This window comes from Ylistrum balloti, unplaced genomic scaffold (genome assembly GCF_031769215.1).
Source record: "Ylistrum balloti isolate Yb309-2 unplaced genomic scaffold, AGI_CSIRO_Ybal_v1 Utg370176, whole genome shotgun sequence".
In the NCBI taxonomy this organism is placed as follows: domain Eukaryota; kingdom Metazoa; phylum Mollusca; class Bivalvia; order Pectinida; family Pectinidae; genus Ylistrum; species Ylistrum balloti.
The window spans coordinates 196,679-221,187 of NW_026782164.1; the positions used below are offsets into that span (position 1 = coordinate 196,679).

The 24,509-nt window shown below is 33.6% G+C and overlaps 1 protein-coding gene across 1 annotated transcript; it reads right to left on the reverse strand.

Annotated features, from left to right (window-relative positions):
* Positions 1-1,278: 1,278 nt before the first annotated feature.
* Positions 1,279-24,509, reverse strand: LOC132551091 (cell surface hyaluronidase-like). The gene is made up of 25 exons (XM_060215199.1): positions 24,405-24,509; positions 23,781-24,015; positions 19,948-20,111; positions 19,246-19,408; positions 18,612-18,803; positions 18,060-18,290; positions 17,160-17,258; positions 16,214-16,347; positions 14,852-14,924; positions 14,401-14,522; positions 12,431-12,576; positions 11,928-11,997; positions 11,365-11,499; positions 10,880-11,009; positions 10,048-10,111; positions 9,663-9,698; positions 8,991-9,083; positions 7,816-7,996; positions 6,284-6,499; positions 5,833-6,029; positions 4,560-4,706; positions 3,902-4,070; positions 3,262-3,291; positions 2,328-2,411; positions 1,279-1,302 (listed from the first exon to the last, which is right to left on the reverse strand). Exons 1-25 carry the CDS (start codon positions 24,507-24,509, stop codon positions 1,279-1,281), a joined length of 3,240 nt encoding a protein of 1,079 aa, XP_060071182.1.

The window sequence follows — 24,509 nt, forward strand, 5'->3', positions numbered from 1 at the left end:
TGATGTAAATATTAGTGTACATAATAATACTATTTCTAAATAAAGATATTGAGCGTATAATTGGTTTGTGCTGTTTCAGATATACGATATTAATACCAATTATACCCAATACAAAATATTGCCAATAGTGGGCATTACTGTGTCATTTTAACACTGAAATTCGGACATGTATATTAGATTAGAAGACAGTGCTTAACGTTTCATCCATTTTAAAGAAATGCTTAATTGTATATCAAGTTCATGTCGAAAAATAGGATTTGGTGCGCTTGTAAAAACAAGTGGTCGAGTGTTAATGTATTTGACGTAACTTCCTGGGTACCTACATACTGCTTCCTTCATTTAGGTAGTAACTGTGGACATCTTGTATGGTGGTAACAGCAACGCAATTAAATAAATCACCAACTTGGTAATTACTTTCTTAATTGATCTTCTCGTGAGTTGTATGTACTAGTTTTAAAGTTAAATAAACACTAACCTACATGCGTATGAAATCAGAGAGAGTTGTCAAACTGTACACTGTATGTATTCATTATGGAAAGAAAAGTGCTTGCTGACGTGTTTTCTTTAAATTGTTTTGACGTAATCGTGAATCAGTATTATTATACCGACATAATTACCTAAGGAACCACTAAAACTAATTTTCTAATCAAATCCTCTTCTGAAAACGTTAGTTTAAAGATAATGTTAAAGTTTTTAAAACAAAGAACAAATATAGACTGATATTATTTGCTAAATTTAATAAAGAAAAAGTGCATGAATATTCAACAAAAGCGAGAAGAGTTGGATTTGCTAAGTATTCGATATATATTAGTATACATTACACTGAAAGCAGAAAATAGAATACACGACATATTCGAAGTCATGTTAACGTTCGACAGTAAAAATTTCGTCAATCCAGAAAAACGCCAAGATTTGACTTTGATTCTTAAACGCTGATCGGGTTTAAAGTTGTAACATCAGGATATTAACATTTGATATTTCTGAACTTCACATTTTCATTTGATATCTGCTTTTTTCCTTCTAATTATAATAAATAAAAAGCCGAAACGATGATGGGTGTTATACCTTTCATTCACTATTACTTTGTGTTTCTCATATCGAACAAAGTGAAACGTATTTGCTTATGTTATCTTTCCTTGTGGCTTTGATCTGGAAAAAACTCAATCAGTCTTTACAAGTTGAACGGCTTCGATTGCTTCAGAAAATCGATAGGAAGGGCTGTCCATGGGTTGTTCGGTATGTTTTCCGTATGTTCAAGTGGAACATTTACTTCCGTGTTCAAGCATCACAGGTGCCATAGCCCTTAATGAATGTATCAATCATAATTAAATGTAAGCAAACAATCAGAAACCCATTACTACATAAAACGAAAATTAAGATCAAACAATAATTTTACTTCAAGCAAAAACAAATTAAAAATTCCTCAGAAGCAAGAGCAGGGTTTTTATTTTTTTAAAGCGAACGATACATATACACGTAGTTTGTAGTAGTTGGTTAATAAACTTTAAACAAAGAAAACAAACTTACGTCTGGTACACCATCGGTGTAAGCTGGGAATTCTCTATCAGGATCAGAGACACTCCTCCTTAGGGTTTTCTGTCGGAATGTATATAAATTACTGTGTTGGTCACATGGAAATTATTTCTATGTTATTGTTATATGTGCCATCCTATAAGTAAGTGGTCTTAAGTATGACGTTTGATATATGGTCCCAATATTTTCCACGAAAACTTGGATACTGTTATGGCAATTGTATTTCAACCTAATTGCTTTTCAATTAAGTTTTAACGACTACCATTCTGTAAGAAGTCGTATATCCGTAAAGTATTAACTAAAGACACTTACTTTAATCTATAGCTAGTTTCTTTATCCAGTAACTTCCCGTTTCTATAGAAAATGATTTAGCGAACAAATAACCTATTTACCCTATACGATCTAAGCTAGTTTACTCGTCAGGTTACTGCGTTATCTGTATCTTACCCTATTGATTATTACTAAATATCATAATAGCAAATGACATGTTAGAAGTATAGCAATGTGTCTATGACTTATCCATCATCATAAATATAATAACCATTCACGTATGATAACAATCATCTCGGGTAAAGGAATGCATCAACATTTTTTCATGAAATATGAACAATGAATTAGGACAAATTAATTTACAATTGGTAAGGGCATTATTGTCAATGGAAATTAGCAAGAGTACTTTCTATAAGCACAGCTAAAAGAAAATTGCCATATATATACCTATACATCTTCAAACCATTCCATAGAGAATGTAAATATACTACATAAATTGACAGACTATGTTTTAATATACTTACAGATGTCTTATCAGAAGCATTGTATCTCCTGTTAATGAGCTGCTGAATAAGGTCTATTAACCCCTTTTCACCTTTGGTCCCAAGCTGCAATTAAAAAAGAAAACTTTATGACACATACTAACTGTTTGCTGTTTATGTCTATGAGTTTGAAAGTGACATTATCTCATATAAAGTAAATATCATTTCAAACGATAAACCGAAAAATCTATGTAATAGATATAACATTGAGGCCGATGGGGAGAAGAAATGTTATTTAAAAAATCAGAAAAAATAAAAGCAAGAAAAAACATTTCTGTAATGGATTAATCAAACTAATACGTAGGCGGGAAATAGATCCAAATGCGAAATCAAACCACATTTCAATTATATTCAATGATTGCAGGAAAAAGCAGTTTTTAAACGTATATGAACGGCGGAACTAACTCATAAACACGAATAACACAGGGAGTTAAATAAAAGTCAAAAGAATAGGAAAATACCACAGGGAGTAAAATAAAAGTAAAAAGAATAGGAAAATACCACAGGTAGTAAAATAAAAGTCAAAAGAATAGGAAAATACCACAGGGAGTAAAATAAAAGTCAAAAGAATAGGAATATACCACAGGGAGTAAAATAAAAGTCAAAAGAATACGAAAATACCACAGAGAGTAAAATAAAAGTCAAAAGAATAGGAAAATACCACAGGTAGTAAAATAAAAGTCAAAAGAATAGGAAAATACCACAGGAAGTAAAATAAAAGTCAAAAGAATAGGAAAATATCACAGAGAGTAAAATAAAAGTCAAAAGAATAGGAAAATACCACAGGGAGTAAAATAAAAGTCAAAAGAATACGAAAACATCAGTAGAAAACGAAAAGCAATTAACATATAATTCAACTACAGAAAAGGTGATAAATGTAAGAACCAGCAAAACGGGAAAATTAATAAAGACGTACCTTTTGCTTCGGGCTGAGTACTCTCCTCACCTAAAACGAAAATGGTTGTAAAATTATTTAGATGTAGAATGCTTTTCGACTATCTTCATTGTCTCGATTTCATCAAATTTGATACGATTTTACAAAATGATAAGATAAGGTAGGTCACATTTGCTTTTTAAATTGCGATCATTTGACAATGCAATGTTCATATATCTTTATTCTCAGTAAACTTTCACAGAATTTTGTAACCATGATACATCAACAAACAAAGAATTATATCAATTTTAAGTATGAAATACTTGATCTCGCCGTATCTCTTTACTACATTAATTAAACTAATCTATGAAATGAGTCTTTGAATCTATCAATCAGGAAACATTTTAAAGACCCCATATGTATCATGAATGGGAAAGATATTAATAGCAATATTCGTCTCAAATTGCTTTCTTTAACATACAGAAAAGGCATGTTGTTTATATCATTTCATGATTTATTAAACATTAAAGTCCGTCTGGAATTATAAACACAATTTACGTTCTAAATATGATGGTTTTCACGCTAACTGAAATACTACAAAGATATGAGAGAATGTATGGCATACAATCATTAAAATGTTATCAACTTCAGCATAAAGTAACGTGATTCAAGGCTAACATACCTGTGGTGATGGTGGTTTATACTTCAGTGAATTCTGGATACAATCGTTTTCTCCAGTGACACTGTTTGTTACCTTGATCTTTATACTACGACATATTCCTTTATCTTCGTAATCGTTCAAACAATATGTTGCGTCGTCATCTGGTCCAACGACGTTTACAAAGACAATCCTAAAAACGCAATGCGAACAATACATGATTGTATTAGTTTACAAGAGGAAGCTCTCAGAAAAAAAATCATGGATTGTGAAATATTGCAAGTACGAAAACTAAATACACCCTTGGTGTTAAATAGAAAATTATTTACTTATATTCGACTTATCACAATTGAGGTTTTTGAAAAAAAAAACAGTTTTCTTTTTTTTTAAAGGTAATCGCTTTAATCATTCAGAACTTCATCTCATTTTGATATATTTAAGTTTCTAGCTTTTCTTGTTTTATCGTAAAAAAGGAGTGGAATCGTGTTAAAAATCTGAGTGCATTTCTGAATCGCATACTGATATTCCTATATTGTTTAGGTATTTAAACATATAACATATACCAATATCATGTATAGGTATTCATGAAGTGGCACATACTACTTCAACCTTTCTAGTTGCTATTTGTGGCGATCAATTTTCTATTTGTACTTAATGAGTTCAATTCCTCATGATTGCTTACCCGGCATTCTTATCATGGAAGTATATGTTTTCAGAACTAGTTGCTAAGTCATCGTAAGAAGGCGTATAGGAAAACCTGTCCGAGGCGTTATACTGGATTCTCAGGTCGGCAGAAGGAGGTACACAGAAACCAACAATCACACGTTCACTGTTTGAATTCAAGAAAAAAATTTCGAAACCCATGGTTTAAACTTTTAAAGAAATCATTAGGGACAGCACAAGAAATAATTTTTTAAATGCATTATTGCACTCGATACTTTCCATACTTTCCAAAATTGATCAGTATGATAGTAATAATAAGTAGTGATTTACCTTTGAAACTTTGGAAGTTATATCAACATTTTAAAAGTAACCAATAATTGTAACAGAACTCAAAATGGAATCTTCTTTTCAAGACTTATTCAAATTTATAAGATCATTTGGTAAAAAAATAACGCGTTTATCAAATTAATCCATTTTTTATATCTTTGAAAAAAATCTATTGGGAACTTCAGAAATTATAATAATAGCCAACAGGTTATTTTGAGACAATATTTGATTCTCTCATTAAGGATGTAGGATATTTAGACGCCGAAATTTCAACAAATAGTTTGTCAGAATGTTTGTAATTGAAAATATACATTTTTGCTGCTTATATTTCTTATTTTTGTGAATAACATGGATCCTTGTTTATCTTATATGGCGGACTTTTTTCAACAATTTTTTATTCTAATTCGGATGCAATAGGATAACATTGAAATAATCAGCAAAAACGTTGAATTTTGCCCAAAATGTCTACACTAGCAACCGCATAACGTTAGAATTGCTTATTTCACAAGCCTAAATTTATTCACACAGTACAGTTAAAATTCTAATATTTACCATCAGTAATTTTAAAAAATTCTTGAAAAGATGGAAATATTTTTTTTATATAGTATTGTTATACTCAAAAGAATATCATAGCAACAATATAAAGTTTGATATATTATATATGTTATTATATATTATATTTTATATATTATTATATATAATTTTTAATTATAAAAAGCATCACAACGGTCAAGAAATGTATTCCGTTCAGACGCAAAAAAAAAAATCTTCCACAAAAAGTCTTGTTAAGCTCTCTGTTTTGCAAAAAGCAAAATACTTATAAAATGCACAAGTCGCAAATATTATTAATTTTGTATTTAATATTTTCCTTCTTCCGACCAAACATGACCTTCAAACATCTCAATATTCACACATTTGTTTTTAAATCATATAAATACTTATCAGAATAAAAGTTAATATCTTACCCTTTATTGCTTTCAAATGTCTTAAAGTTCACTGTTTTTCCAAAATCAAAACCATCAAAGCGCATTATATAGTGGTATTGCTGGTTGTTGACAATAAGGTTGAATGGAGTATTACTTGGGGAGATTCCTCCTTCAGATTCCAATGTTTCAGTTTTACCTTCATGATCAACTCTAAACACGGAAGCCGGTTTAGTTACCTTCGCCTATTTTGAATAAGAAATAAATTATTATTCTTTTTTTTTTAGAAAAGCTATCAGTCGTAAAAATAAAGAAAATGGAGAAATTTTTGGTAAGCATGATAATTTACGGAATCGGTTTTTGAAAACACGTTACTCCTTTTTCTAATTTTACATTCCAATGGGCCATATTATAACATTTTAATTAATTTACAATTACATAACGATTACATGACCAAATCTTTCATTTTCATTAAGTTATATCTACGAATAACTTTTACCATTGCGTAATTTTCATCACAGACGGAATAGTTTCCCCAGTTTTCCCTTTTATAGCAGTTTTCTGTTAACTGGAAATCAGTACTTCTTAGGACAGTCACTGCTGAGTCTGAATCCGTAACAGATCCGGAGTCATCACGAAATGATTCAACAAGGTTTCCGTCAGCGTCTTTAGCTGTGTTTGGCTTAAGCACTCGGTTACCATCAGTGGGCTATTGTGAAGGTTAGCATTGCATAGTTAATGTCGATGTATATGAGTAGTGTCTCTCAAATCTGTCTAATACTTATTTTTCAAGTAAATCTCTGTCGCATACAACCATTAAATCGGACGCAACGAAGTTATCAGTTAACATTACAGCGAAGTTAAGATGTAATTGAACGAGTAATGATTAAATATATAATATTACACAAAGTGATAACCATTAACCTATCTTCCCATAACAACTAACCGCTCGAAATATTTGATTATTTTATCTTACAGCTAAAAATACAACCGTTTAAACTTACCTCAGTTATGTTTCACTATTGTTTAAGGTTACAATTGAATATCCAACCATATGAATTATAATTTTTCATTTTTGTTTATTAGTTCTTCCCTAACTCAGTCAATGGATTTACATTACCATATTTGTTGATATCAATCATACGCACGTATATGCATTTGGCATTTTAACATTTAGATTTCTACTTATGACTAATAAGAAAAATCAACGTAGTGGTTATTGACCAAATAGCCTCTTAACTTTGAGTTAATCTAACAATAACTATTAATTTTGAAACAATTAAAAAATCATTAAGCTTGATTAATTGGATATTACATGACTAGTTTCAGAATTCAGATTGTATAACAATGTGTTCATTTTATTGTAATCTCAATGTCGCTCCGTTATCCTAAGGCATTGTCGGTAGTACATATTACCATGGGTACACATGTCCAATCAATTGATGGGGGCATTTTAAACATCCGTAAATTTGGGACTGAGTTAGTCCGCAAGAGTGCCAGAATAGAGATTTTCTACTATACTGCATTTAATACAAATTTAGAGTTAGATACAGATTAGTCAAGCAATGAATAAGAAGGCATCTCGCAGCCGTTTTGTCGATGTTCAAGATGTAGGTGGCGATCGAGGAATAGTAAAATTGATCAATCGAAATATCAGAATCTATATGGGGAGAAGCATTAGTCACTTATTATTTTAAAAAATCATTTGTGAATAACGTTACAAATACGTATATTCTAAACCGTGCCACTATTCAAATAGATTAAAACGTACATGAAAGTTATTGCAAATTCAGGGACTTAACGTTCACCATCAATGTCCTAATTTTATACTTATATGTACCTACTTATGTGTACCCCCTCAACATAACAATTCACCACTTCATCTTCAGGCTGTATTGTTTTCATATGATAAGAATGGTTGGATTTCATGGATCAACGATATTACATTGTATGAGCGCGGTCATGTAATGTTATGGAAAGTGCAATGTTGGCGAATAAATACAGATAAACTTAAATAATACATACGTCCCTGAAGCCGAAATACACATCGTTTCCTATTATATTCCCAGCAATTTCTTCATTGTTGTCCGCTACAAAAGCGATGGCCCCTGAGTCGTAAACGTCAGTTGCATAGAAATCGTCAAAGTATACCCCACTCAAATTGACTGGTCCAGAAAACCTCAACCCGGCTCTAGAGTCTGAGTCACTGGAACAATGTAAAGACATTCAACGATTTACACTCAACAAGTTCTATGTATTCTTTTTAACAGACGTTATATTAAGATGTTTAGATGGTACTAAAAAGACGACAATGTTTAAGTCGATACATAGGACTATATTGTAACAGGCAAAAGTTATATACAATATTACAAGCTTTAAGTTGATAGCATGTATACACAGGTCTACGCCGTTACTTGACAGTAGCTGTCTTCAGTTGTGGATTAGCACTACGTTACACAATATGCAATGTGCGCGCGATAGGAAAATTGAACGAATTAAATGTACGATTCCATCGTGAGTGATATAAATTTAGAAACGACTTACAAATATTAATCAGCCAACAATTTTTACCAAACCGCACAAAATGTGAAATATCCTATCGCACAGTTGTGCGCAAGAAACTATATCGTGCTTGTGTGCGGACGAAGCTTTTGGCACGTTACCACAACTATACAATATTGCAAGGTGTAAGTTGACAGCAGGTATACACATGACTACCCATTTAATTGACAGCAGCTTTATCTAATACTAGAAGGTTTAAGTTGACAGCAAGTATACACAGGTCCATGCGTAGCTTGGTTATGTTGCTCCTGATCAGCATGCATCAACCCCTCAATAAGTACATTTCTCCACCCGCATAACAGCCGCCTTAAAGTCATACAGTTCAATTTAAAACTTTATCTCTATAAGAAAAATGTAGTTTCAATTCAAAATGTCAAACGTTTTTAGCTTCTTTTGGAATCAAATCGGATACCGATGTTTTTAGTCCAATTTGATGAATTCAGTTCAACGGTCAGAAAAAAAAAAGATTTAGAGATATTGAGCACCTGATAACTCCATGTGATTGAGGATTATGTGTGTACTCAGTTTTTTTGTTATAATGTAGAGTATATCCCAGATAGATGTATATAAATGTCATGCAAAATAAAATATATACATTCATTTTGTATTTAACACAATGACCGAACTTGTATACTAACGTATCGTTACTCTCCACTACATCAGCGCTTCCACGCTCACCAATGATAGAACTTGTCTTTAATTCCTGATCGTACACTTCATTCCTTGCTCCTCTGAAAATGAAATTGATTTAAAGGTAATCATTAAAACCTGAAAGAATTGAAATGAGAAATTATTAAATTTAGCTATTTTAACACGAGAGTCCGATGCTTCATGACACATGAATATTATGTGTCAAAACCACGCGGTAAAAATGTCGGACACAAGACTACTTGTGAATATCACGGATCTTTTGAACCATCATAAATGTCGGTTTAAAGGAGAAGGGAAGACAAAGAAATAATATCATAAAGATAGTGATGTTATCGTAAAGAAAATGAAAATGATAATCATACAGCAGGCGTATTAAATGGCCATGTATCTGGTAGATCATCAAAGTGATACTTACTCTGGCCCATTTTATAGTTTTTGTTCAACAAATGGAAATGGAAGTCAAAAATTGACCGTTTCAGTGTTTGTTTTACATGTTTCATTTACGCGGAAGTATTATGACAACTATAAGACACTTCGATGTATCAATCTATGTTTTGAATGATTTTCTTAATATCTGCACTATTGAAATGTTCTTCTTATATGCCAACATTTATAAGGACATTAAAGTGTTTTAAATCTTCTACATCTGGCATGCTCACCTCAGAAGTAAAAGTCCCGTTTTGCTCTTTGCCAACCTAAGGAAAGAAATATATAATGTTGATTATTTCAAGGGAGCTTGATTCTTTTAACTGCAGTAATTAACATGTTATGTTATAAAGGATAATGTCTTTTGTGGCGTCACATAACAACACTTTTTTCTTATCTTAACACCATCTTATCATTTTTTTCAATACCCATTTGAATATATCAATTCAGTGCAAAAATTATAAACAGATACAAATTTTGAATAAAACTGAAGATAGTTACAAAAAAGTCTGACCATATATTTAATTTTGAAAATCATTATTTATTTTATATTGATAAAATCTTGAGATAAGTAAGTAATTATACATTGCTATAATGGGAACATAGAACAATACGTACGCAATATTAGAGAGTGATACCTTAGCTGCTCTTAGCCGCATATTGACTTTGCCATTGGAATATCCTTAAAGTGCAAGAATTGTAGTACTTAAGACATATTTCTCTGTATTCACGTCATATTATCAACAATTAAAATGATTTTTGTATAAAATATATACAGAACAAATAAACAAACTTCATCTCTTACAAAGATTTTACGAATAAAAGAGAATAATACATTTTAATTGTCATTGCAGACACTTCAGAAAAAGTGCTATAATTCAATAATAATGCTATATAGTTGACAACAAAATCTTTGCTTTGTCTTGACGTAAACTGTCATAGAATATGTAATTTTATTGAAATCCGTCGTGTATGCTGTAATAGCTCAAAGTTTTACATCCTCATTTGGTAACTCCTCTGTGTAACACTGGTGAATTTAAATGCATTGTATAGAAAACGCAGTTCTGGTTTGTCAATAGATATATGATTACATGTTGGCATTTTTACATGTTCTCTGATTATTACTGTTATTAGGGACATTTGGTATTCTAATTTATGATTTTTTCATTGGAAAAACCCAGTGCCAGTGCATCTTCCGACCATCGTTTCATGTCATGGGAAGCATTTATGTGTCTTATGGGGTATCATGATATCAGCATTATTTCAACAATGTTATTGCCAAGTAATTAATTACAAGTAAGGGATTGTAGGCCTTTAGCATCACTGACTAGCCTTACACGGATTAAATATGAAATGATGCAGTTTAATTTATTATTTAGCTCTACTGTATCTCACAGTATTGAAAGAGGCATTTCACTTCTGTGTCTTTAGTACAATCATTGTAACTCACCAGTCAGGCAACTAAGTTCTAGTAGAGCTAGCTCAGAACCACTGTCATTCGGGGCGACTCGTGGGTTGTAACCACTGTTTGCGATGATATTACCATCAGTGTCCATGTGATCATCAAAGTATAAACCAGTCTACAAGAAAAAACAGAAATAAAAAGTATGTTTCTCATCCAGGCACAAGTACATGTGTTATGAACGTCTGGATCACAGTTTCCCGAATAATGTTTAGATGTAAACGTGCTAATGTTGAGTAAATTTCAAGTTTAACCAGGTACAGCGGTACAATGGAAGGAGCTCATTGATACATGTAGGAAATGAACTCCATTATACGTATTTTATCAAAAACAGATTGCAATCTCATTGCGGTGAAAAATAATTTCTGAAACCAGAGACGACAAATAATGTTACAGAATGGACAATCTAAATAAGCATATCAAAAAGGACGGACTGCACTATTTTCCAGGCATGCAGTTTCTGATCTGTTTACCTCTAAGTTTGAGTGGAACGTGTTCCCTTTGAAAAGCGTAATTTTAGTTCTGCTTGCTTCATAGTCTTTTAAACCATTCAGCGGGTCTGCTGTACCAGTCGGTGATATTGGAAACACCACATAAAATCCAATGCTCTTAAATGAAACATTAAATTGTGCATAGCAATGATAAACGTTTTTATTCAGAAACAAGTTGACATCAAATATAGAATACACATTCGTAATAATTTGAGCAGTAGATACATATGCTAATACATATATTCAGACGCAGCGTTTATAGATTGAAAAAATGACAGTTAAATATTACTTATTACTAAAAATGAGAAGAGTGGAAGAAATTTAAAAAAGCTCAGTTGTTTTCAAAATAATTGCAATCTACATTATATTTCCGATGGTGTAGAAATCTGGAGAAGATCGATGACTGTTATATTTTATCAATGCAGTGATATACAGTGATATACAGATTGAATACTAATCATTTCGATTTTCTTTGGTATAAGCTTCAAACATTATAAAACCTGATGTCCAAGCTATTGCTTTTTCATATTGTGTGTGAAACTTACTTCAGACCCTACTGCTACATTTCCCTCAAATTCGTTGTTAGGATTGGTAATGTAAAAACCTGATGGATTTCTGCAAACACAACATGTCTTTTAAATGATACATAGAAATTTGATACCGAAAATGAAATTTCTCGTAAATAGCATTGAACAATTACCGTAGATAAAGGACAACGTCATATATGATGAATGTCTAGTGTATGTCTAAGACGAAATTCGGTGTTGTAAATGAATTAAATGTTCTGATTAAACATTGAATAGAAGTACGAGACTCAACAACACAAGTGGTTGAAATATCATTTTGACGAAAGTAATTGTTAATATATAACTAACTTGTATGATTGAATGAAATGAAAAATTTTAAGGTACATGACAGGACATGGAATTGGGATATCTGAACTAAAACGAACGAGTCTTAAGGTTTATGGTTAATTAGATAACTGTCTGTTGGTGTAACACAATTTTTAACGTACTGCACAAACTTCAAAGGCGATTCAATAACCTACTTATCTGATGGAATGAGAAAAACGCCGTCATTGTCTGGTTTTCGGATAAGCATGGCAAGATTGTTTAGAATCTTGTTATATTGCTCGTCGCCATCCTCTAGAAAGTACCCGTGTCCAGCACTCTCTATACATACGGTGTTTCTCACCTGCAGATGCATTTAGAACTTATCAGATATCTAAAATAAAGACAATCTTTTATCCTTTTGTCAAATAATTGCTAAAATTCTATATAATTATATGAAAGTTTAAATGGTGTCAATACTGAAAGATGATGTATCAGTAACATTCTTAAAAACAGCAACACCTATACAAAATACGTACACAAATTGAGTTTTGGATGTAAAGCACATATGTTTATTATTACGTTTTATCCATTAATAAAGATATTTATAACATTTACTAGCACATTCATTTCATAAGCTGCATGACAGATACAACATTGCCTATGTTTTAACTTGGAATGAAATACATATGTAAAACATAGCTGTTTAGATACGGAAATTTGTGCACACATTTCAATAAAAAATGGTATTAATATTTTGCAATTTCTATAAAAGATACGACGACCTTGACCTGATAGTTCTGAAGCACACGACATGTATACATATTGCGATTGAAAGCGGTAATTGGGGTTTTCATGCATTCAAATTAACTATAATTAAGCGAGGATTTGATGAAAGAAAACTTTTTTATGTCACTTGTTTTGTTAAAAGGTTGAACAGAATATATGAAATACTGAACTTGTTAAAAATTGGCCCTTTTTTCAATCATACACCAGGAGATTATATATGATGTAATACCAGTCAAAGGTAAGGTTTCTAGCAATGCTCATCTCCCACTGAGGTCAGCATAAAGATTTTTTTTACCCTATGAGATCATTCACCGATACATTGCTTTGTGCGATCAAAGTTAGTTCCCTTTGGCTTTACATTTGATCCGCATTAATCGTTTAAGCACTTGCCTGATTAACTAATTACGTAACTAACTTACTAAACTATGACCGCCGATTGTCACAAAACAGTATAAGAAATTATTAGTTTAACGAAGTAGGAAAGTTCGAACCATAAACTAAATAACAAAATATTAAAACAGTAAGTATACCGCCGATATTACAGATTTTTCAAGCAATCTGTGAGAAGCATGCCATTTTTTTTTTATTAACAATTGACATTTTAAATGTCTTCCGTATTCAGTCCAATCAAGCATATAGATAGCTTTATCTGTAACCTTAACCCTGCCCAAAGATCGAAACTGCACCATTTGTGGAAAGTGTTGATTTTGGCTTTAATTTGCATCATCACAATGACTCGCGGAACGATATTGGACATAGAAGACCACCATATTACACTCCAAACCTTCATGTACACATGTTCCTTTCCTGATATATAACAAACTCTCGCACGCATACATATAATACCGACATGTTTTGAATAACTATATCTGTCAATTATAATTAGGACGTTTTATACAATATATTATATGACCGATAGTTTTAATACCAATATTAAAACACATTAAATCCCATATACCTCAATGTCATAAATTGTTCTTTTGACATTACTTTCTACATATTCTACTGAGACGGATACTTTAACCAACTAATAAAGTGCTGTTCTCACAATGAAAGGTAGGTGCGGGTTGTAAAATTATCTTTAGGAGAGTCATTAAAACCAAGATCTCTAACATGGTATTCGCAGCATGTTTTCTTAAAAAACTGATATTTTAGCATTTCCCCAAAAAACCAGACATTTTTATTTTTCATTCTTGGGACACAAAAGGGCGCTATATCCTTGCATGTGTACATGTTTGGAATAAAATGCTTATTTGTAAACGTACGACTACAGATGCTACTAATTGCACATACAAGCTGTTCTTCGGCCATTTTGAAACCCCACCTTTATGATAAAATGAATAACAATCAGTCAATAGTCAAACTTATCTGTGTGACCATGACGCATTGATGTACTTACAGTTAAATTGTTTGTGCGATGAATGGTGACACATCGGGCATACGTGAGGTAGATGACCAGTGAATCAACACTAGCTTTTCCCTCTACATCTCCTGCTAGGTGAAAATGGACAGGGTACCTTCCTGCAAACATCATCAAAAGATAAGTGGTTGTACAGAGTTAACACCTGAAATCATTCAAGGTCTAATGAGTTTGAGTTCAGGTCACTTAAGTTCATACATTGGCAAAGACAATCCATGGTATCGAAGTTCAACACCATATTGGCATTTCACATGGTAAGTTATTCGTGGGATGGTCATACACTGCGGCGTTGCGTTACAACCTTAATAACTATAAAAGAAAATTCGTGTAATTCATCTAATACAATGGAGAGGGCTTGGGGAATAAAAATATGTGGTAGAAAAGTAAGTCTCTGCGGTTTGGGAGACATTTTGTATTGAAATTAACTTACCGATAGGAAATTGTTGACCCATATGTTTCAGTTCTATGGAATTAAGATTGAAGGAATTGAAATCAGCCACACACTGTATAAAATAATGAACATATATCAATTGATCATGCAAAACCACGTGAAGGATATGCAGAGCATAATATCTCTTATTGGTGAATAAACGCATTGAAAACATGTATATTTTACAGCAATTGAAGTTCAATGCTTCATCTTGACACAAAACTGTTTGCCTTTTGGAGAAAATGAGCGCTCCAAAATTAGAATTAGAGTATTGTTGGCGGCGTGTTCCATGTTAATATTTTCACCATATGCAACCGAGGGTGGGTTAGACTTCTCAGCTGAAGCCCTTCATGGACTCACCTAACCAGGTATGTCGATTACCGGGTGTATTTCAATGGTTTCCTATACATTTGTATACTTAGTTTTGATCAGTATTTTATTGTTAATCGATTTAAAGCACCATTATTAGCTGCAGAATTAAATTGGTCTTATCTCGAATACAACCTTTGAAAATGACATTAGAATAATGTTCTCACGTATCTTATTTAAACTATCTTAGCAGTGAAATGTATCTAGCGTTAAGTGGATTATGTATTGTATGTAATTCCATTCTTCAAAATAATAAAAAAAAAATGTAAAAAGACACGGCCATATACATTTTACATGCATTTGAAAAAATCATTAAAAATAAAAAACGACTAGAATATCAGTGAAAACCTGACTTAAATGAAAGCAAAGTTATGCTCTAAACAAAACATGTTTACCAAAGGGCTATAACTCTGTAATTGAGGGATCGAGGGGCCTGAATTTGATACCCTGGACATCCCCAACGTATATACCAATTTTCCGGACACTGCCTTAAATGAAGGCAAAGTTATACTCCAGACACGAAATGACGGACGGAAAAGGCAGCATCTAAATGCTCTCCAGAAACTTTTCAGGGAGCATAAAAATTCACCAATTGGCTGCACAGGTCTAATGCAGAGAAAAATATAAAGCTAAATATAAAACTAAAGACAGATATCCCTGTTGTTTGAATACAATTGAAAATTGATCCATTTGTTTTTTTTTCTTTAACAGCTATGGTATAAACATATATAAAAACAGTTTTTACGAGATGATTCATATATTTTTTAGAAAACATAATATATTGTATACATTTTGATGTTGATATCAGTGACTGTCTGGTAAGATTCTTCTTGTCGAAGACTCAGCTGCTGTTAATTATAACTCAAACAAACTATTATATTTGTGTTGAACTGTCAAAAAATCTCTATCCATTACATCGTACGGACAATAGTGAATGCTAAAAATTTGCTTCGAAACTGTCACGTCTTGCCGTAACCATGAAACCGTACTTACCTTAATATGACCGCCATATTTGTCCGCACCAAATGTTACTCCTTTCACGACCACGTTGCGGTTTAGTAGTGCCACCTCGGCACACATGAAAACCCCCTTGTACGTTTGGCACAAGTGTTCGTATCTGGTCACCACTGTGGAGTATAAAAAGAATCCAATGCAATATACTTTAATGTACATCTTAAAAGTATGCTTATATTCTTCCTCTAAGAAACATACCATTCTTTTATTTCTTAAAGGCATACTTCCAGTCTCATTGTCCTATCTCAAGGGTCCCTATGTAATCATCTAACTTTATATATATTTTTGATACCATTGAAGATATTGGAGTCTGATATAATTAAGGGGCTTGGTAGACATGTCGATATTTTCTTATTGTTTACATAGTAAGAAAAAAATATATAAATTATACATAACTTTCACATTCATCTGGCAAAGTAGTCATGACATATGATTGAGTTGATCTAGTAAACACAAATTTATCACGTTCTGGACAAAGAGAACGCACACAAAATATGTTTAGTTCATAATAATATACAGGACATCTCGCATGTACTTCATAAAAAACATCTTTTGTATGACGACACTATTCCAATACTCATTTTTCAATAATTCATTGAGGTGTTCAATATTACAAACTTGGATATGCTCCTATTATCATGAACCTTTCATATTATAACTATATCTTTTTTCATCTCACAAGACTCCACACAAAACATGATAATTTAGTTGTAGGTTAAGGTATTTTATTTTGAGCACGTCCCTATCCTATCTAGGTTCTGATATTCTTTCGATCATTTTGGATTTTCTTAGTCTTTTCCTATGTTTCAACATTTTCATTCCTAGCATCAGTGACGAGCCTTAAAAGGACGAAACAGTTGAATGCCAAGGTAGTATTTGCTATCAATTGTTTGGTGCAGCTGTATCCACGAAGAAAGACACTTACACCGAATCTTCACATGAGTAGAATCAACTAGTTCCGTGATCGTTGCATATTCATGTTCTTCAGGATCCTTGGATGTAGATGCGATCATAATTCTGTCGTCTTGAACAGAAAGTGCGTAGTGAAGTGGATGTATGAATACATATATATGATTAGAAAACATTATGGAATTATATGCGCTTTATGTTGTAAAAAGTTGAATATTGATTTAAAAGCGTGGGCGTCTATAAATTGCACAGCTATGAACATAGAGAACTAATATTGTTTGAAACGTACACTTCAGACAAGCACATATTCACTCATATATCATTTGTGCAATCATTTAAATGGAAATGTATGTAAAATACTATCCTTAATAAGACATCACATGAGTAATCAATGAAAGGCAGGAAATGTTATATGTTTTAAAAAGACACGGGGGAGGGTCAGTATAAAAGAGTTTAGTGATAGGATAAAATGGAGTAAAGACTTTACGACATGAAAGTATCCTAGTAAGACGTAGTTATATATAAATTGAATTAATACACCCTTTCAGTCACACATGAACTGGTATGAACTCTCTCATCTGTTTAGCATCAAGTTATATGTAAATTGAATTAATAAACCCTTTCAGTCACACATGAATTGGTATGAACTCTCTCATCTGTTTAGCATCAAGTTATATGTAAATTGAATTGATAAATCCTCTCAGTTACATGAGTTGTATAAACTCTCAAACCGATACACACAGGCACAATCAATAGTCATATATATACTCGTATACACAATTTTACTTTTCGCTGAAGATTTTTTTTTTAAAAATCGAAGAATTCAGATTTCGCTATTAACACAATCGGCAAACATATAATATGGATACTACTCATATCAAATAAATATCTTTTCATTAATTCGTAACATATTTACCTACGTTCCAGGTGGAAACGTCATCGGCAAGTTCTATAATGTGCTCGGAATGGTTGCGGTAGGTTACCTCTACCCTTGTAAAGGACTTTCCATGACCTTTTAAGCTAATGAAACTCATAGCTGTCAAAGTACGATCCTCAGTAGACATCGATGCTTCAGATATCTGAACAGCATTGTCCTTGTTGTAATCACTTTGTGCCTCAATCCCGTCTGCGCTATTTGAGTTGCTATCTATATTAACATCGCGAAAATGTAGATATGTTTACATACTTTTTATGATCAAACTAAAATCAACGAAAAGAGAGTAAAATTTCACTAACAGAAATGCAGATTTACACTGCTAACCCTTACGGAATGGTGGAGGTAAATCGAAAATACGATCTGTGTTGTCGACGACACTTTTCATATAAATCTTGGTAATTGCAATCCAAATTGTCTAGATTTTCATTTGTACAAACTATTTTTAAAGTGTTCGAACTCTGTAATAATGATTCGGAACATAATGATCATACCTTTTATCTATAACTTTTCATTCAATATCAAGCAACTGGCTCATACCTTTCCTTTTAATACCAGCATAACCATCATAAAATTCCAGTTGGCGGATTTTAGACATTCCTTCTTCTAAATTAAAGAAATCTTCGACCAAGTTGTATAATGCGGTAAGGTTAATTCCTTCACTGTTATTCGGTGTTACCAAAGATTTCCGGATTGCGAAAACAACTATATGTTGTTCAGGAACGCCTGAATAAAACACATTTTGAGTATTAATTCATATCTATTTCGGATATTGAAAAAAGCAAACAAAATACAACAAAACATATAATATAAAGTTTCATAGTTTTATATATGTATTTTACAATCTTAATGTAGAATACTAAAACACTATCGGCAAGAACATCATCAATAAACAGGAGTACTGTGTGTGTATAATTCAAATAAGAGAAACGGTTTGTGTATCCTATATATGAATACAAAAGCAGAATATCAACATGGCAGATAAAGTTCCAAATCACTAACGCTCTCCAGACGAAAAATGCCATAGGTTCATTTCATAATCGTTGCATATATTAGTATATATTATGTTTATTGGACAATAATGTTACGTCATAATGTATGTTATTATGTAACGTACCTATGGCATCAATTGCCTGCACATATTACATAATTCATATACTATTCTTACTATCTAAGTAAGCTGCAAGTTGTTCCACTCGTTTATCGAATGTTTTTTGTGAGATTGTCCTAAAGTTGATGATCGTCTCATTTACATCTGCTGCAGTATAAGTGTCCAGTTCAGTATCAAAGTGGTACACGACCAGACCCTGCACGTTATTGTCTTGTGTTACCTAATACAGAAAAGAAAGAGAACAAAACACAGGTTTTCACTGTTTGTAGTTGAATGAGAATTCTATGTTGATGTTTGCGCAAACTGAGACAAGTAGATAGCACCTTTAATACAAATCTAGAGTGAGACACAGTAGAGACAAACATACAGATTTTTCGTCCTTCTTAGTCTCCTCAGTGATGCTAAGGGCCTAAATTTTCAATAAAAGTAAATACGCTAGCCCCATATTTAGATAAATCTATTACTTTCATATAACAGATAATTTTAGTACAGCGTCAATTGAATTGAATCTTGGCGCACGTGCATGTTACGGCAAACCTCAGCGAGTCCACCAGCAGTACCCTATGAAAGATTGTACAAATGACACACAAGTGAATAGCACCTTTTAATACAAAGTAATAGTATGTTATACCTGAAAGTGTAATGTTGTTGAAACGCTGTTTATTTCTTCAAACACTCCGCCACTTTAAAAGGTATAATATTCAATATGGAGTTAAAAACACGACAAATTTATATGAAATGATAATGTATCAAACATACTTCCGAACGGTAAGCAAATCCATCATCCGACATTTTGGACAGAGTATTTTCTATTCTTGTCCATGGGAGTTGGTACTCTCCATACATATTTAAATCCGCATCTCTTTCGACGCCTATGAACTTGTCTCCAAAGTTCTCTATATCATAACCTGGATCCCTTTCGCCTTAAGGAGAGAGAGAGAGAAAAAAAACATGTCAAGCAATTCATAATCCAAACTCAAATTAAATAAAACTAAATATGAACAAAAGAAAGCTTTAAACAGATACAAACAAGCCTAGTACTAAATGGTCTATGTTATGGCTACCGATCCAATCATAACTTTGAAAGATGTATATATGTAAAATTGTTCTCCTTTCTAGTTTCTTTCAACCTATTTTGTTATCTTACATTAATATTAACCGATATTGTGCGAATAAATTCTTGGAAACGCATTCTCGAATTGTATATACCCGTGTTTTATTTTCAACATCGATGCATGCACATACATAATATCTGTTAATCATGCAGATACAACTTGTGACGGAGATGACGTCAATATCCAAGAGTACAGAGATGACGTCAATATCCAAGAGTACAGAGATGACGTCAGTATCCAAGAGGACAGAGATGACGTCAATATCCAAGAGGATAGCTTTACAATTAGTGATGAATTCGGTAGAATTTGCGTTGCAAACTATGGCAAAACAACCAAACATTCATGCAGCTTTATAATCAGTTTTGGCAGTTGCTAGCAACACAATCACCTAAACGCTTAAAATGACAAAATGGTACCTATAGCACATGTAGGATTTAATATGTGTGAGGAAATGTAATGAGAAACATGTACTGGAACCATGCAAAGTACAACTAAGCCGAATATCTAATCACCAAGTGATAAAACAAACTTCATCCGAACATTACCTGAATGGTCAGATTTCTCATCAATTCAGACCACAAGAAAAAAAAAAACTAAAAAACATGATCTCAATTATATACCTATCGAGTAGTTGGATGGTCAGTTATAAACTACAGAGTAGCTGGATGGTCAGTTATATACTACCGAGTAGCTGGATGGTCAGTTATATACCTACCTAGTAGCTGGATGGTCAGTTATATACCTACCTAGTAGCTGGATGGTCAGTTATATACCTATCGAGTAGCTGGATGGTCAGTTATATACCTACCTAGTAGCTGGATGGTCAGTTATATACCTACCGAGTAGCTGGATGGTCAGTTATATACCTATCGAGTAGCTGGATGGTCAGTTTTATACCTACCGAGTAGCTGGATGGTCAGTTATATACTACCGAGTAGCATGGTGGTCAGTTATATACCTAACGAGTAGCTGGATGGTCAGTTATATACCTACCTAGTAGCTGGATGGTCAGTTATATACCTATCGAGTAGCTGGATGGTCAGTTATATAACTACCTAGTAGCTGGATGGTCAGTTATATACCTATCGAGTGGCTGGATGGTCAGTTATATACCTACCTAGTATTAGGATGGTCAGTTATATACCTATCGAGTAGCTGGATCGTCAGTTACATACCTACCGACTAGCTGGATGGTCAGATATATACTACCGAGTAGCATGATGGTCAGTTATATACCTATCGAGTGGCTGGATGGTCAGTTATATACCTACCTAGTATTAGGATGGTCAGTTATATACCTACCGACTAGCTGGATGGTCAGTTATATACTACCGAGTAGCATGATGGTCAGTTATATACTACCGAGTAGCATGATGGTCAGTTATATACCTACCTAGTAACTGGATGGTCAGTTATATACCTATCGAGTGGCTGGATGGTCAGTTATATACGAGTAGCATGATGGTCAGTTATATACCTACCGAGTAGCTGGATGGTCAGTTATATACCTATTGAGTAGCTGGATGGTCACTTATACAATACAGAGTAGCTGGATGGTCAGTTATATACCTATCGAGTAGCCGGATGGTCAGTTATATACCTATTGAGTAGCTGGATGGTCAGTTATATACTACCGAGTAGCATGATGGTCAGTTATATACCTACCTAGTAGCTGGATGGTCAGTTATATACCTATCGAGTGGCTGGATGGTCAGTTATATACCTACCTAGTATTAGGATGGTCAGTTATATACCTACCGACTAGCTGGATGGTCAGTTATATACTACCGAGTAGCATGATGGTCAGTTATATACCTATTGAGTAGCTGGATGGTCAGTTATATACCTATTGAGTAGCTGGATGGTCACTTATACAATACAGAGTAGCTGGATGGTCAGTTATATACCTATCGAGTAGCCGGATGGTCAGTTATATACCTATTGAGTAGCTGGATGGACAGTTATATACCTACCGACTAGCTTGATGGTCAGTTATATACCTACCGAGTAGCTGGATGGTCAGTTATATACTACCGAGTAGCTGGATGGTCAGTTATATACCTACCAAGTAGCTGGATGGTCAGTTATATACCTATCGAGTAGCTGGATGGTCAGTTATATACCTATTGAGTAAATGGATGGACAGTTATATACCTACCGACTAGCTTGATGGTCAGTTATATACCTACCGAGTAGCTGGATGGTCAGTTATATAATACCGAGTAGCTGGATGGTCAGTTATATACCTATAGAGCAGTTGAATGGTCAGTTATATACCTACCTAGTAGTAGGATGGTCAGTTATATACCTATCGAGTAGCTGGATGGTCAGTTATATACCTACCGAGTAGCTGGATGGTCAGTTATATGCCTACCGAGTAGGTGGATGGTCAATTTTATACCAATCAAGTAGCTGGATGGTCAGTTATATACCTACCTGGAAGCAGGATGGTCAGTTGTATACCTACCGAGTAGCGGGAGGGTGAGTTATATACCTATCGAGTAGCTGAATGGTCAGTTATATACCTATTGAGTAGCATGATGGTCAGTTATATACCTACCGAGTAGCGGATGGTCAGTTATATACCTATCGAGTAGCTGGATGGTCAGTTATATACCTATTGAGTAGCATGATGGTCAGTTATATACCTACCGAGTAGCGGATGGTCAGTTATATACCTATCGAGTAGCTGGATGGTCAGTTATATACCTATTGAGTAACTGGATGGACAGTTATTTACCTACCGACTAGCTTGATGGTCAGTTATATACCTACCGAGTAGCTGGATGGTCAGTTATATACCTACCGAGTAGCTGGATGGTCAGATATATACTACCGAGTAGCTGGATGGTCAGTTATATACCTATCGAGTAGCATGATGGTCAGTTATATACCTACCGAGTAGCTGGATGGTCAGTTATATACCTATCGAGTAGCTGGATGGTCAGTTATATACCTATTGAGTAACTGGATGGACAGTTATTTACCTACCGACTAGCTTGATGGTCAGTTATATACCTACCGAGTAGCTGGATGGTCAGTTATATACCTACCGAGTAGCTGGATGGTCAGATATATACTACCGAGTAGCTGGATGGTCAGTTATATACCTACCGAGTAGCTGGATGGTCAGATATATACTACCGAGTAGCTGGATGGTCAGTTATATACCTATCTAGTAGCTGGATGGTCAGTTATATACCTACCTAGTAGCTGGATGGTCAGATATATACTCCCGAGTTGCTGGATTGTCAGTAATATACCTATCGAGTAGCTGGATGGTCAGTTATATACCTATCGAGTAGTTGAATGGTCAGATATATACCTATCGAGTAGTTGGATGGTCAGTTATATACATATCGAGTAGCTGTATTGTTAGTTATATACCTATCGAGTAGCTGGATATATGCCTACCGAGTAGGTGGATGGTCAGTTTTATACCTATCAAGTAGCTAGATGGTCAGTTATATTACCTACCTAGTAGCTGGATTGTAAGTTTTCCGGAATACCGACAGTCTTTAGATCCGACATCCATACGGCCGCCTGCCTTGATAAGAATATAGTTTGTCTTCAGTAGAAGCCCACCAACTACGTTAGGCTTGAACACCAGCTTGGCACCATTTTCAATCACGATTCCTGCATACTCGTCAGTTGAACTCGTGTCATATAGGATTCCAGTGGAGATTGTTACTAAGTCATTGGTCCCAACATTCTGAAATAATCCAATATTTTTATAGTTAATGCAACTTGATACGATCAAACGAATAATTTGAAATATTTAGAAAGATCCAATCTCCAAACTTAACCCATATGTAAGCAACAAATGATATTGTAAAAGATTCTGTCCTAAGTTTACATCCATTTAGTCTTCATCATGCTTTTCATGAATCACGACTATTTTCAAAGTATATGGCAATGTAGATAACGATAAAGCAGGAGTTCGTTCTTTGGAGTCTTTAAACTCAGCGTCAGCAAAGACAAAAACAAACGAGGCAGGTCCGTAGAACCATCAACAGATGGAAAAGTGACTTTAACGCCGAAACAAGATCAGCAATTTCATCGTTGCGATAGTGCGAAATATTTACTGGTACGTAGGCTTACCATAACAAAAGTTGTTTCTAAAAGTCGTTTATCATCGGGCTGTAATTCTAATGTTTCAGTATGTACTGTTTTACTAAACACATTGGACTGGAGCTTGGAATACAT

What these genes read in the sequence shown, in the direction of transcription:
- LOC132551091 (XM_060215199.1), bottom strand. Translation starts at nt 24,509, where the DNA reads ATGTATTCCAAGCTCCAGTCCAATGTGTTTAGTAAAACAGTACATACT. An exon ending in ATCGCACAAACAATTTAACT is followed by an intron (nt 12,577 to 14,400) that starts GTAAGTACATCA and finishes ATGCATCTGCAG; the next exon opens with GTGAGAAACACCGTATGTAT. An exon ending in ACATTTGAAAGCAATAAAGG is followed by an intron (nt 4,707 to 5,832) that starts GTAAGATATTAA and finishes GAATTCAAACAG; the next exon opens with TGAACGTGTGATTGTTGGTT.